At 39.3% G+C, this 16,202-nt stretch overlaps 1 protein-coding gene across 5 annotated transcripts in view; it reads left to right on the top strand.

The window, feature by feature from the left end:
- The window catches only part of LOC126091958 (uncharacterized), a 349,369-nt gene that overhangs the window by 321,097 nt on the left and 12,070 nt on the right, over positions 1-16,202 (top strand). For 4 of the 5 annotated variants that reach the window (XM_049907299.1, XM_049907298.1, XM_049907301.1 and 1 more), the window contains 3 exons: positions 2,825-2,973; positions 3,147-3,391; positions 9,958-10,118. In XM_049907299.1, coding sequence (XP_049763256.1) covers positions 2,825-2,973; positions 3,147-3,391; positions 9,958-10,105 — 542 coding nt within the window. In that variant the 3' untranslated portion in view covers positions 10,106-10,118. The remainder of the gene's footprint in view (positions 1-2,824; positions 2,974-3,146; positions 3,392-9,957; positions 10,119-16,202) is intronic. The other variant, XM_049907300.1, reaches the window with a different exon arrangement.

The raw sequence follows: 16,202 nt of genomic DNA, 5'->3' as shown, positions 1-16,202 counted from the left end.
ACATGAGTTGCAAAATATTGCAAAAAGTGCTTTCCAAGGCTTCACTACTTCAAGAATATCACTGAAGAGGTAGAAGGAAACTTTATAGCTAGATACTATTGCCAAATAAGTTGTCAGGTAGCTGACTCATAATTTCCATGTTACACAATATAGCTAGATAATATTGCCAAATAAGTTGTCAGGTAGCTGATTCATAATTTCCAAGTTACGCAAGTTCTTTATTGCAGTTTGACATTATCATAGTGATGGCTGTAATGCTACATTTTACTACTTTTTTGTTTTATGAGATTGCCTCTTGATAACATTTGTCAGATTAGTTTAGCTTTGATTCTTTATTTATACACGTATTCCTTTGTTGCTACTATAGTGAGGAACTATTTGAAAATGTTGATCATACTGGAATAACCTGTTAGCATGATTGTTTGTTGACTCACTAGCTGTAGCTTGCAAGTTATGCATTTGTGCTAAGGCTGCAGCTGTCAAACTGCACCTTCCAAACAATGCAGTGCCCTTTCACAATGGAGTGCCCACCTCTACTGATGTTCGTTCTCCCACCATACCATCTGCGCAGGTAGTGGCCCTACACACATTAACGTTACTGAGCATTGAAGTTGCTACACTATTTGAAATCAATTCAGATAGTGAATGGTGCATTCTGCGGCAGCAAGGGTACTCTTTGTGCCATTGTACTGCCACTTTCTACATTTCAGTCATCCCCCTTTTCCTGCCTCAAATGAAAGATGTGACACATAACTGCTTCTTCAAGTCTTGACATGCACAAATTTTCCTTATCTTGTTTTTATTGTTTGCTTATTATACGTATGTTAGCCCTTGCTTAAAACCATTGTTCTTCCATGACAGGTTCATCAACTGTGTTTGCTGTAATTTTCTGGTGTACTCAGTTTTGATTTCATTGTCTTGTTAAACCCTAATGGAGATCTTTGTCTTGGAATACTCTTGATTTCTTCCTTCTGAATGATTCAATAGTGGTTTTCATCACAACAAACAGTACCCAATAATGCTTTTTCCCAGAGTTATCTCAAATAGAAATATCCTTATGTCCTGCTTACAGCTGATTTTGGACGTGCATTCCAATTTGTGAAGAGTGCCACTAGCCAATCTGCGAAAGCCACATGGCTGTCCACCTGTACGAGCAGACCAATTGGAGAGAATATAAAGCATGACGTAGGCAGAAGGTGTCATTAAAGAGAGCCAAATGAGTTAATGGTAGGAACTGAAAACAGTAAATCACTTTTTATGTGCTGTGGTCTGAGGCATATTTCTATGCCTGATGTTTCACCTTCCAGTGTTGGAGACATAATCAAATGCTTGTTTATAAATGATTAGGCTTTCTGAGTTAGTTTGAGACTATAAATGCTTTCTGAGCAGCTGTAGCCTCTGATGATGTTATCAGCATCGAAAAGTGAAACATTAGGCGAAGAAATATGCATTGGACCACTCCCTAATTCCAAGAAAACAAATGTCATCCAAAACACAAATACTGGCTAAGAAAGCCAGCATTATGTGATTATACTATATCATTTTAACATTTTAATAAATCTCCTGTTGAAGAGAATACTGTAAGTCGGGGGGGGGGGGGGGGGGGGGGGAGTGACTGTCCAGTGTCACTGCTCTGCTGTTGCATGAGAAATTTATGTTGCGATGGAATACAGTTGCCCAATCAGTGGCCAAATATTTCACTAAATTATTGCTATTACTTGTCAAGATTTGGGTTTCACCTGCCCCTTCCTTACTTTAAAATATTTACTGAAATGGCTCACTAAAAATTAGCAGTGGTACATACAACTCTTTTTGCTCTGCTCATTCTAGGAGCTTCCTAGATATGTGGAACAGTGAATAAGCTGCTGGGTTCACATATGGGGGAATGCAGAAGAGTGAGGAATAAAGATGTTCAGGCTACGAGTTACTGGTTATTGACTATGGTTCATTGATGGTGTGTAAGCAGCACGTGTCTTGTCAGCTGAGGTCATATCCCCAAGCACTTTTAAATGTAATTATATTTCTCGCCCAATCCATTCCTCCACATCATGTGCCTCAAACAACTTGCCACACCTGCATCAGGGCGAACTCATTGGTGTCCTGTTCCTGCCCTGTTCCCTTGCTGTCTCTCCATCCTAGCCCTTAACCTCACCTCTCTTTTCCTACCACTACACTTTCCTCTCCCCGCCTCCTTTTTCCTTTCACCTGTTCCATTCATTAAAACCTGGAACAATGTAGCCATGTGTATGTATATGTGTGTAAGTAATTATATCTAAAAACAAAGATGATGAGACTTACCAAACCAAAGCGCTGGCCGGTCGATAGACACACAAACAAACACAAACATACACACAAAATTCGAGCTTTCGCAACCCCTGGTTGCTTCATCAGGAAAGAGGGAAGGAGAGGGAAAGATGAAAGGATGTGGGTTTTAAGGGAGAGGGTAAGGAGTCATTCCAATCCCGGGAGCGGAAAGACTTACCTTAGGGGGAAAAAAGGACAGGTATACACTCGCGCACACACACACACACATATCCATCCGCATCCCGCCTAAGGTAAGTCTTTCCGCTCCTGGGATTGGAATGACTCCTTACCCTCTCCCTTAAAACCCACATCCTTTCATCTTTCCCTCTCCTTCCCTCTTTCCTGACGAAGCAACCAGGGGTTGTGAAAGCTCGAATTTTGTGTGTATGTTTGTGTTTGTTTGTGTGTCTATCGACCTGCCAGCGCTTTTGTTTGGTAAGTCTCATCATGTTTGTTTTTAGATATATTTTCCTACGTGGAATGTTTCCCTCTATTATATATCATATGTGTAAGTAATTAGCTTTTTCAGGTGAGAGCGTATCGGGGCAGGACTGTTGGATTTGTTATGATACTGACCGCCGAGATGCTGGCCCTCTGATACAGCCTTGCGACTGTCGTGGAGATGTCAGCACAGTACATCACGACTGCTTAAGGCGCTGGCTGGTTGAGGTGGGTAAACAGCTGTACTCATAATCATTTTATTCACTACTATTAGCTCCCTATATTTGTAGCTTTTGTTGTAGTTGGTGATAATTCACTTTTTACTATATTCCTGTTTTAAAGCTGTTGTCAAATTCGTCTATGTTTACAAAATATTTATAAAATATATATATTTTTTTCAGAGTTCTGTGAATTCAGACTCCTTGAAATGTAAAGTATGTGGTGCAGCATATCAAGTGGAGCGAGGAAGCCGCCTCGACTGGCAGCACGGATTCACCACAAAGCACTGGCTGCAGACAGCTGCCACAGTGACCTGTATGTGCCTGTCTGCAGCAGGAGCCTGGGTCACCATCCAGTTGTTTGAAGACTCTGCTATACGGATGCTTGCTGCTGGAGCTGCACTGCTCGTACAGTATGCGTGCGTCAGGTCTGTAGTGTTGAATGGTCACATTAAGTAAATCAGATGACTTTGTGTTCTCATTTTCAGACTAAAAACATTACTGATAAGTATTAGCTGAAGGTGAAAAATTTAACTGTATTTAAAAATGTTCAGGACAGATATGTATGTATATAGGTCAAAGTAACCAACTTAAAACAAATGGTCATAGGTAAAGTTGCCAATGTTGAGAAAATTTCTTCAACTTATGAGTTTTTAATGCAAGAGCAAACGTACGCGTAATGCTTTTGAATGACAGAGAGAAAAATTAGAATTGATAGAAATTACGCCATGTGGAGGGCATGAGGAGCAATAAGTAGACACACACTTGAATTTATGGGACTCTTCACTATTTGTTTATCCTTACCTTTCTCCTTTGTTGCTGCTCACCTATGCCACACATATAGCATTACTTAGCAATTGAAAATCTAGTAATGCAAGTAGAGGGGAGACGACAGTCAAATTACTGATCTTTCTTGGAGTGTACAAACTTATTGCCTTTCTAATTTGTGATATTTATGCCACATTGGAAAAATCTCACCTTGCAGCTTCCTCTTAAAAATGAGCTAGCGTTAGGTGATTGAGTACTTGAATAGCTGTGTATCAGAATGTGTAAATATCAGTATACTGTGATGATTTTTGTGATATGTGCATTAGGCCATGGGCCAGGCCAGGCCACAAAAACATGCCTCGAATTTCAGTGTAATTCCCATGCAACAAAAGTCATCAAAGATGTAAATATCAGCCATGAAAGCCAAGATTGTGTAATAGTGTCCTTGTAGCTTACCCATTTTCTCTGCACAGTTAGCCTCAGTAGCAATGCCATTATTAAAACGGGCTGAAATGTTGTTGGTGGGAAAATCTATTGTCAGTAATATAGTCCACCCTAAAAATTAGAGTTGACACACTTTAGTTTTGTTTGTATGCTATATAAACTACTGTATATGGCCAGTTTTTGTCTCTTCTACTTTAATTATGTGCCGTTAAATGAGAGTAAACACATACTACACTCTGTTGATGTCCTATCATTTGTTAGAGTGCAGTAACCTAACCATAATGTAATCAGTCACAATTATTCACATGTGACAAGTAAATCATTAACACAATCATGGTACAAATCATTCATTACTCCATTCCTCCAAATACATAATCATATCAGAATGAATAAAATATACACAGTATCAGTTTTGGGGAAAAAAAAATACTGTTAATGATGTAGCTCCATTGTCACAGTTGGTGCTAATCATTATTGAAGTTTAACACAGCCCATGAGAATAATTACACATTCACAGTCCAGTTAATAATTTAAAACAGTCACTACATAATTGAACAATCTCCCAGATGTGAAATTTAGATGACAAACGGTACATTTTCCGGTTTGTAATCTGTACTAAATCGAGTGTGGTACACTTCACCATAGTGGCGGCAACAGATGTAGTTCCATTCAGGACTCATTACAGATTGAACTCAAACTGAACTGAAATGAAATGGCTTCCACATGCTCCTTTTATGTTTGCAATAATCAAAACTGAATTTATATACTGTTGTTTGCCAGATTTTAACAAATTTCAGTTAAGTATTTACATTTCTCTATAACTGAATAAAGGATGGAGATTGATTTAGACATGAACTTTCAGATGTGCTAATAATTCCTGTTGAATTTTACTGATTGGTTTGCACAAATATGTGATTTTATTGGGTTGGTGCACACGTTCATTGTGTTTTTCCAGTAGGTTTATTAAACAGAACAGATACACATAATATATACTCTTTCACTATTTACAACAGTCTACCAACACTGGGGTAACTTTTCAAATCTATGACTAGAAATCACGTGGTTTTGAGGTGAGGAGCTCATCAAGCCATGTTTGAAGTGCATTTTCATCCAGAAAGGAAGTTCCTTGGGGGTTGTTCAGTAGAGCAGAAAAGGTGAACGACTTAGAATGTAAGTCCTTTGCTATGTTTCCATGACTGAAAGACAAGACTATATATTATAAATGTTATGTCGATGACATCTTGTTACTGTTAGAAGGGGATGAGAATGAGGTTACTGCATTTGCTCAAGCCATAGGCAGCATGCACCAAAAAATAGTGTTTACTACAGAAATAGAAGAAGCGGGCTCCATTAACTATTCAGACCTTACTATTAAGAAAGTTGATAACAGATGTAAATTTTTGATTTTCAGAAAGCCTACATGTACAGATACTATTATCGGAGCCAGTTCATGTCATCTGCCACAATATAAAAGAGCCTTTTTCACCTCTATGATCCACCGACTTTTTCGATTACCATTGGCCGACAATGAAATACGCCAAGAACTTAATATACTAAGTTCTGCAAACTGCAGTAGCCAATGGTTTCTCAGCAAATGATGATATGCGCCCCTACAATAGGATAAAAAAACAGAAAGTAAATAGTAGGCAGACCCGCAATCATCTAGAAAAAAGAAATAATAAAGAAAACCTGAAAACTATTCCAATGAAATTTTACAGAACAATGTTCCAACAAATAGAAAAGTGTTTGAGTAAATCTAATGTTAGATGTGGTTTACAAGTTAACAACACTCTGAAACTCCGTGTAATACATAATTTGAGTAATGATTCTGATAAGTTTGATGGTTCTGGGGTTTACAAGATTGTTTGTAGTAGTTGTGACAAATTTTATATTGGTCAAACTGGCTGTTCTTTTAAAATAAGATTCAGGGAGCATTTGCAAGCACATAACAAAACTGCACTGGGAATGCATCTGGCAGAAACTGGCCACACTGTAGGCAATATTGAGAGTTGTATGCATATTCTACACAGGGCAGAGAGAGGTTGTGCTCTTGACTTGTTGGAGGAGTTGGAGGTTTACAAGACCAAAAAGCATGAGCCAACTAGAGTACTCAATAGAGAAAGCGATTTTGTGCCCAACAGCTACATTGCTTTGTTTGATAACATACTACGATACCCAATTAATGCCTCACGTATTTATACCTAGCCTTGCTTGATGATTTATGTTGATAACAGTAGGCATTTGACTTACTTCCATACATTCGTCGCTCTAATCCTGTAACTGATTATGTCCTACCAATCTGCGTATTCATAGTTGGTATGGCCAGACTATATAATTTTATTTATTGACTGTTAATACATTGTATAAACGTTTTCTGTGAGAGACATATCACAAAGTGTGAAAAGCCCTCTAGTGGGAAAGTTCTTACAATCAGTGCACGCCTACATAACATCCTGGCGGCCGACCCAACAGAGGTCTTTTCTCAGTTGTCATATAGACATTTTATGTTTCATAGGTAATTTATAGGTTGCTACAGGCAATGTATTACGTATATTTATTTTTGACCGTAAATTCACTATAAAAGTGTCAGATCTTTTATCTTTATATATTTCCTTGTAATTATTTTATATGGGCAACTGTATTCGTCTTTTACTGTATCACAATTGGTTTCTATAATAGTTATCGATATTTAAAAGTCTGATACATGTATTTTATCTAACGTGTTTTTATCGGATTATGTTCCTTACGTAAATGATGACTACATCTAAGCTCACAGTAGCGACATCTGTGTAGGATGCAGGCAAACAGATTTCTGGTGGCTACTGTACTTCAGTAGCCAGTTACAAAAATGACTGTGTGGACGATGTGGCCTATTCTACACCTTATTTTAGATCTATGTGACGATGCTGTGCTGAGTATTTTTATATGTTTTGACAATGCCATTATGGCCTTATCACAGTAGGACATGGTGTAGAGCAGGTACGTTTTACTGAATTTTATCTCCCTGGTTGTATGATAGTATATTGGGATACATTATGCTGTAATGTGTTGAGACACACTGCCCACTAGGTGTATATATTTTTGTATTGTAGATCTGAGGATGGTTATTACGGACTGAAACCGGTCATCGTCAAAAGAATTGATATTGTGGTCAGAGACTGGAATAAAAAACATTAAACAATTCTCTTGTTGCCATGTTAAAATTTGCTTCTTTTGCTAAATCACAACACAGTTTACATAATGCCACCTCACTAACATGTTATGCAGATGCAACTGCCAGAGGAATCTGAAACCATGGTTTATTAAGTGAGTAAAGCAGGAACAGTAAGGTCAGTAGCTTATGAAAAAGCACATCCTCAGTACAAAAATACACGTGTAATGTCTTGTCTTATGTTGTCCCAAACCCCGTAGCATTTCTCAATCCACCAACTATCGATGGCCGTTAAAAATTACGAGAGAGAGAGAGAGAGAGAGAGAAATACTGTAGTTAATGGAATAGTGCAATAATCATGCACCAACAGGGATAGTTGTGCAGGTGCATTATCATGATGCAAGAGGCATGAATTGTCTGGCCACATTTCAAGCCATTTCCTTCTCACTTTCTCTTGCGGGCATCACAACAGTACCATCGATTAACAATTTGTCCTTGTGGCATGAATTCATGATGAACTAATCCTTCAGAGTCAAAGAAAACTATCAACATGGCTTTGACATTTCACCTGACCTGACGAGCTTTTTTTTGTCTTGGAGAACTTTTCCCAACCCATTGTGAAGATTGAATATTGGTCTCAACATCATAACTGTAGATGCTTGTCTCATCACTAGTTATGATTCCCCCTAAGGAACATCTTGTTCTCATTTGCATGATCCAAAAGCTCTTCTGAGATTGCTAGGCAAAGGTCTTTCTGGTCTAGATTTGTGAGCTGTGGGATGAACTTGGCAGCAATACGATGCATTCGAAGATGCTGTGTCAGGATTTATGCATTTCGAGATGTTGTGTTAGGATTTCATGACATGATCCAACTGAAATGTTACATTCTTCTGCAATCTCATGGACAGTCAGTCTTCAATTGGCATGTTGACATGAGCATCATCGGTAGATGTCAAAGGGCGTCCTGAATGAGGGTCACCTTTACCTTCCATCCAGCCATTTTTAAACCATGTGAACTGTTCTTAACACCAGTATGGTGCACTTATAACCGTAGGCTTCCTGCATCATGTGGTGTGTGTCTGTAAATGTTTTCTTGATTTTCATGCAAAATTTAATGCAGGCTTGTTGCTCCTCTAAGTCTGCCATCTCGAAAGTCACAAACTGTGTGACAGATCATTCTACTCAATACAGCACTGAACAATAACTTACAGACATATAACAATGAAACTTCCAGCAGTTACACATTAAGCACAGGCTGTGCAGGGATTCCAACCGCATTTCACTCCAACACACCATTGGTGCGAAATTATGAATGTTCTGTAATTTTTTGTACAGACCTCATGTGAGGAATGTTGTAAATATTCATTAGGTCTTTATCACTGGTTCACACGGTTGCAAATGAGTGCAGTACGTCATATCGATTTTGTTGAGATTGATGATAGACAGAGACCTCCACCCAAGTCTGAAGAAGAATTCAATGTCTTCGCTAAATTTCATACTCCGTATCATATTATTTAATATACACCAAATGCAAAATCATAGTGACCCCTGTTTTTCATTGCAAAATTTTTCAAATTTCGTGCAGTGTCTTACGGAAAGCAAATATCACAGCAACTATGACCATTAATTAAATGGTAGCCATGTCACGATGAAGCTGATATTTAAGCTATAAGTATTGCAAAAATGAAGTTTTTTACCGAATAATTTCTGTAACATCATTTGAGAAAAATTTCAGGGCATGCACCTTGATTCCGTCATCACAGCATATCGCTGATTGGCCGAAAGTGGGCAAACAGTATCAGCGTCCTCTTTCAAACTGATGAATTCGTTTGGGCAAAAATTGGTCGCTGTGCATCAGTCACTGTATCCTGTGCAGATTATAGCTGTTGACCGAGCAAGGTGGCGCAGTGGTTAGCACACTGGACTCGCATTCGGGAGGACGACGGTTCAATCCCATCTCCAGCTATCCTGATTTAGGTTTTCCGTGATTTCCCTACATCGTTTCAGGCAAATGCAGGGATGGTTCCATTGAAAGGGCATGGCCAAATTCCTTCCCCATCCTTCCCTAACCAGCTTGCGCTCCGTCTCTAATGACCTCGTTGTCGACGGGACGTTAAACACTAACCACCACCACCACCACCACCACCACCACCACCACCACCACCACCACCATATAGCTGTTGATTCACTGTAGATACTGTGCACGAATAGTGTCCTTTTTGGATCAGCAACCCAAGTGGAGTTAGTGTTTAATCCATAAATATTTAAGTTGTCTACGCCATTTCCTGTCTTTTGCCATATTAAGGAACCTGTATATCTGGAAAGCTTCTCTCCCCCTCCATTTGTTTTTGTTGTATGTTTGCTGCTATCTTTTGAGTGGAAGTTGATTGTAATCGAAACCGAATTTGTATCAGATTTATGGTGCTCTCTCTGTGGCTAATTTTTCATCTCTTGCCATTGTGCACATATCAGAACATTAATGATGAATCTGAGTCTAGGTACCTTGTTTGTTAATCAGTTCTAGCACATTGTTTTTAACTATTCATTAGATAGGGCTTAAATTGGCTTTGTGTTTCTTTTTTTTTTTTTTTTTTTTTAACTTTTTAATTTCCTTGTTTTCTTTTTATACAGATTCCTTGGGTTGAATACAGTCGTGGCGTATCAACGTGCAAAGGTATCGGCACTAAACATCATGGGAGGACATGTGTCTACAATCAGTGAGACTGTAGCTGTTGATATACCCAATCGTGATAGAGAGAGACAACAAGCCAGTATATGAGAAACGAACACAGGTGAGCAGGCTTGTGCCTCCTACGACAATATGTAATGTGGACTATGCGAGATGTATCGCCACACTGCCTTCTTTGAAGTGAAGTGCACACTACAAGAAGCTTATTGTAAAAGATCATTACAGAAATAGCGATTCTGAATTCCCGTATTAATTTAATTAAGTTGTTAAGAAGTTATCAGTAAATTTAATTAGCTTACGGAAACAGAACACAATTCCTGACACAGATTTCATGTAAAAGTGATATTTTATTATTAAAAAATAATCGTTGAGGTTTAACATTTTAAATTTAGAGTACTGAAAAAACTGCAACTGAATATTGCTCTTCTACCTTTAGTATGCTCTGCAGTGCAGAATAGGGACATTAAATGGATGTTACCATTGGTTAACCCTCACAGCCATGAGAGACAACATATTTTTACATTATTATGTATTTGCAAGGTGCAGAAGTAAATTTCAAATGAGATTTTGATGACCAGCATTTATTATAAATAACATGAAATACGAAAATCCGTGCCAGATTAACACTGTGTCTGGACCGGGACCTGAACGTGGGACCTATTCCTTTCACAGGCAAGTACTCTATGACTCATAATCCATGCTCACAGCTTACTTCTGCCACTACCTCTTCTCTTAGATTCCAGGCTTAAAAAAAGATTTGAATCCTTTTTGGGACTAGCACCCCTGGAAGAAAAATAGGACAGGTCATGAGTCATGCTTGGTTGGCTCAGTCGTTGGAGTACTTGTCCATGAAAGGTGAAGGCCCAGGTTAGAGTTCAGCTCTGGTACACAGTTTTAATCTAGCAGAAAGTTTCATATCACCACTTGCTCAGCTGCAGAGTGAATATTCATTCTGATTGTAGCACTTCATTCGAAGATGCCCATATAACTAGAATAATTACTTCCTTCACAGATGATATGAATTTTACAATCTCCCTTGAAATTTTCTTTCTGTGAGTGGTAAAAAGAAATTTAGTGCTCCAGAAACATTTTGTGTGCTTTATGTTTTTGTCTTTACCGTGTATATCCTGACTGAATTTGACAGACATTTGAGTCACTATTCCCAGAATTCAGTATCTGTCATCTTGTACATGTTTGTTCACAAATTAGATCAGCTGTAATGCCCAGAAATGTGGATAGTCCTCTTGAAGACACATTATTTAATATCATGGCAAGAGATGTATAGCGTGACATTTGCAGTAATACAGTATGTAATTTATTGATTTGTACTGCATCTCATGCTGTTGTTAGGTGGAACAGTAGAATATATGAATAAAACATAAGTTAAATAAAGCAGAATCTGTTTCCTGAACAGCCTGTAGCGTACTTCACTTCAAATGTCTAGGCTGATATGAAAACAAGTGGTTTTGATGGACTTTATTTTTTGCTGTTTTATCTTCGAAAATGTCTCCTGCAGTCAGCAATGAAATGTCAGAATTGTTTTATGTATCTACTGCTGCCTCTCAGCCTAGAAACTTTAACTGAAGTGTGAGGAGCTTTGTCTCATACGCTGAAACGTCTGCAGTTCAACAGCTAGTCAGCTAGAGATCACTGATCTAGACATGGGAAAACACATTCGAGAATATATTGCATTCATGATGGAGATCTTACAACATGTCAGGGTAACTGACTGCTGGAATTAAGTATTTGGAGATCTCGCAAAAATATTTCAGAGAAATTGCTAAAATAGTCATAGTGAAAGCCTGACTATGAAGTCTTTCGCGACGGAGTCCTTGCATAAAAAGTTCTCGGTTTACTTGCCGCGTCAAATTTGGATAAAATCCCAAGCTTTCGATGACTACCTCCGTCATCTTCGTCAGGGGTAAAACTGACCCCTGACGAAGATGACGGAGGTAGTCATCGAAAGCTTGGGATTTTATCCAAATTTGACGCGGCAAGTAAACCGAGAACTTTTTATGCATAGTGAAAGCCTGTCTGTTTATCAAGTATATGATCACCCAATCTTATTTTATGAACATATTTCTAGACCCTTTAGAAAATCTAATGTCTCTAATTTAATTATGCTCAAAGGAATTAAACATTTTTGTCTCTACATATAGCAACAATTCTGCCAGGCGATACCTAAATATTGTATGCTTACTTATAAGCTTTAATGGTTTTGAGTTTTATTTTTATTGTATTATGAATGTTGTGTATAGCAACCTTTTTAACTTGATTGAGCAGTCATTTGCTCGGATGGTTTTGATCGCGTTTATTTCTTCTAGTAGTATGTGTTGTTTTAATGGTAAAGCATGTAACCTAATACTACTACTGCACAAGAGAGTTTTGGTGATACAACAATTTGGCTACTGTAAAGTCTGTGGCTGTTGGTTTTCTGCCAAAGCTGAAGTCATGTTGCCATCTTTCATGAGTGACTACTAGATCCAAATATTCGTGTAAGAGTTCACTTCAGATGCTGCATGGAGCTTCTTCCTTTTTGTAGAGTGAAACTGCTTTTAGTAGTCATCCAATTTTTGTGTGTTATGTGTGTTTCAGCAACACATCTTTCACAATAAACTCTAGGGTGCTTAAGAATGATGTCAGTTATTTTCTGAGGTGGTTGTACTCATAAAAGACAAGGGGGAAAAAATCAAATAAACATCGATCTGGAAGCACATACTTTTCGAGACTAGAACGCTTGGTCATAAAAGACCCCCAATGTGACTTCCACTCCCATCTTCTACCCTATGGCATAAGGAATTGCACACCCTTTGAAATAGGCATGGTGGTGGTTATTATTGTTGTTGTTGTTCATCCTGACATACATTGAAGAACTATCCTGTAGGATCTGCAAATTTTTGATTGGAATGGTGTAGGCTAGTTGCTTCAAGTGTCCACTTAAACTAAAGTCTAAGCAATTTATAGGACTAAGCAATGATGAGGCCAAGGTATCAAGTTTGAAAGGCAATTCTGATCGTTAGGTTTTATACTCAAATTATGAATAATTGTTTTTCAATGTATAACTTCTCTTTTCCGAATTTTCAAAACCAGTTTGTCCCCTCCTGATTGTTGCATCTTCATTTTTCAGTAGTAAAAGTAAAATAATAGGAAAAGTGAAAGTAAAATAATGATTTAGTGTTTCATTATTCTTCTGACTTTCATTGAATAAAATAATTATTTCTGAATGTCGATTAACTTCTGTTACATATATGTAAAATAAAGGAAGGGCTACCATGCGCCAATAGCTGACTGATATGTAATGTAAAGAAACATGGAACAGAACATTATTTATACTACCTTTTGCGGCCTTGTTCTTTCTCTAGCGGAAGTACACACATTCACACACGGACACCGAGGCGCACATGACTGTAGGCACTGAGAGTGGTTGTCTTTCATTTATTTTACAAATTATTCTATTCAGGCATTTCCATTGCTTTTATTACAGATATGGGAGAGTGAACACCCTGTTTGAACAGTAGCTAGGCTCATACTCGCAGCTTTACATAAGTTCTTATCTTCTTTCTTAATTACCACTGTTTCCTTACATGTCTGTGCCCCCCAGAGGGCTCACGGTTCTTTCGTGAGTTCCTGCATTGCGCACACGGGGCCCCGAGCTGTTGCAGCCAATTCTTCCTTCCCTGGCTGCATTTCATTCACCCTGCCCTCCCTCCCCATTCCTCACTCCTTTCCTGTTGTCCCCTCCTTCCCCTCTCTTGGTGTTCTGATTGATATTGACCTGACTATCCTCTGGGTTCCTTGTATTCCTTGTATTGCTTGCATTTTTGTTCCTTCTGCCTGTGCTTTCATCTTTTTTGGCATTTAGGTCCCCACTTGAGGTTTGACCTCCTCTTCAAAATTTTCTGTTTTTGATGTGAGTCATTTGGGGGAGAACTCTGTCCCTAGCGTCTACGGTGTGGATTCCTCTCCCCCCTTCCTTTCCTGCTATAGCCCCCCCTCCCCCCTGCTAGTGCTAGGTCACCTGCATGTTAGCCAGAACGTGTTGTGGGGCCATTAAGTACCCAACTGGCTGAGCACCCTGATAACACAGGGATCTTACTAGTGATACCTGAGCTGTTCCCTCTCCATGTATGCCAAGCAGTGATTGCTTGTCTTTCTGGAGCATTGGAACTCCCAGCAATGGCCTCTGTGCCAGGTGGCCCGTGCTGTGGCAGGGTGGCTCCCATAAGGAGGGCCCCTGATGTGAGTGGGTGGTATCAGGGCGGATGCTTGGTGCATGAAACATATCAAGCTGTAAAAAATCTGGCTATTCTCAAATGGCCGTCTCTTCAAATGGTGAAGGGTCATTGAATTCTGCTTCGTATGACCCAGCAGCCTTCCCTTCCCTTCCCTTCCCTGGCTACACCATGGGAGGAGGGGCAGGCTCACCGTCTTGAGAGGAAACACTTTCCCCGCTAACTCGGATGGATGGGGACACATTCGCTGCTACAAAGCCATTGTTTTTTGTGGAGAATATCAGGGACAAGTTTGGTGAAGTGGAGTCTCTCAATAAGATTCGGTCGGGCTCCCTGTTTATCAAAGCTTCTTCTACCACTCAATCTGTAGTTCTTCATGTTTGTGATCATCTTGGCAATGTCCCAATGTCTCTTACACCTCACTAATCTCTGAATGTGGTTCAGGGGGTGATTTTTCATAGGGACCTCATCCTGCAAACTGATCAGGAACCCCAGGCTAATCTGGAGTGACGTGGCATTCATTTTGTTTGACATGTGCAGAAGATTCATAAAGACAACCGCAGCAATACACACGTCTTCATTCTGTCTTTTGAGGCGGATACCCTCCCAGAGAAGGTAAAGGTTATGTGCTTCAGATGTGTCGTGAAGCTGTACATCCCACCACCCATGAGGTGGCAAGTCTTCTTGTCCAGACTGTATACCAACTAGGTTCCTTTCGGAGTATGCTGATGCATTAACTCCATACTTAACAATCATATACAACCGTTCGCTCGATGAAAGAACTGTACCCAAAGACTGGAAAGTTGCACAGGTCACACCAATATTCAAGAAAGGTAGTAGGAGTAATCCACTGAATTACAGGCCCCTATTGTTAACGTCGATATGCAGCAGGATTTTAAAACATGTATTGTATTCAAACATTATGAATTGCCTCGAAGGAAACGGTCTATTGACACACTGTCAGCATGGGTTTAGAAAACATTGTTCCTGTGAAACACAACTAGCTTTTTATTCACATGAAATGTTGAGTGCTATTGACAAGGGATTTCAGATCAATTCCGTATTTCTGGATTTCCGGAAGGCTTTTGACACTGTACCACACAAGCAGCTTGTAGTGAAATTGCATGCTTATGGAATATCGTCTCAGTTATGTGACTGGATTTGTGATTTCCTGTCAGAGAGGTCACAGTTCGTAGTAATTGACAGGAAGTCATAGAGTAAAGCAGAAGTGATTTCTGGTGTTTCCCAAGGTGGTGTTATAGGCCCTTTGCTGTTCCTTATCTATGTAAACGATTTGGGAGACAATCTGAGCAGCCGTCTTCAGGTGTTTGCAGATGACGCTGTCATTTATCGACTAATAAAGTCATCAGAAGATCAAAACAAACTGCGAAATGATTTAGGAAAGGTATCTGAATGGTGCGAAAAGTGGCAGTTGACACTAAATAACGAAAAGTGTGAGGTCATCCACATGAGTGCTAAAAGGAACTCGTTAAACTTCGGTTACATGATAAATCAGTCTAATCTAAAAGCCGTAAATTCAACTAAATACCTAGGTATTACAATTATGAACACCTTAAATTGGAAGGAACACATAGAAAATGTTGTGGGGAAGGCTAACCAAAGACTACGTTTTATTGGCAGGACACTTAGAAAATGTAACAGACCTACTAAGGAGACTGCCTACACTACACTTGTCCGTCCTCGTTTAGAATACTGCTGCGCGGTGTGGGGTTTTTCATTGCGACGGAATCTTCTCTCGAAATTCCAATCACACCAACTTTCTCCCCCAAATGTGAAAATATTTTGTTGACACCGACCTACATAGGGAGGAATGATCGGCATGATAAAATACGGGAAATCGGAGCTCATACAGAAAGATATAGGTGTTCATTCTTCCCATGCGCTATACGAGATTGATTTTAACCGCAGAGGTAAAACAGCTTAGGTCTAAACCT

The sequence above is a fragment of the Schistocerca cancellata genome, chromosome 7 (genome assembly GCF_023864275.1).
Source record: "Schistocerca cancellata isolate TAMUIC-IGC-003103 chromosome 7, iqSchCanc2.1, whole genome shotgun sequence".
In the NCBI taxonomy this organism is placed as follows: Eukaryota; Metazoa; Arthropoda; class Insecta; order Orthoptera; family Acrididae; genus Schistocerca; species Schistocerca cancellata.
The sequence above is the reverse complement of the archived record's forward strand: the minus strand, read 5'-3'. Positions and strand labels throughout refer to the sequence as shown.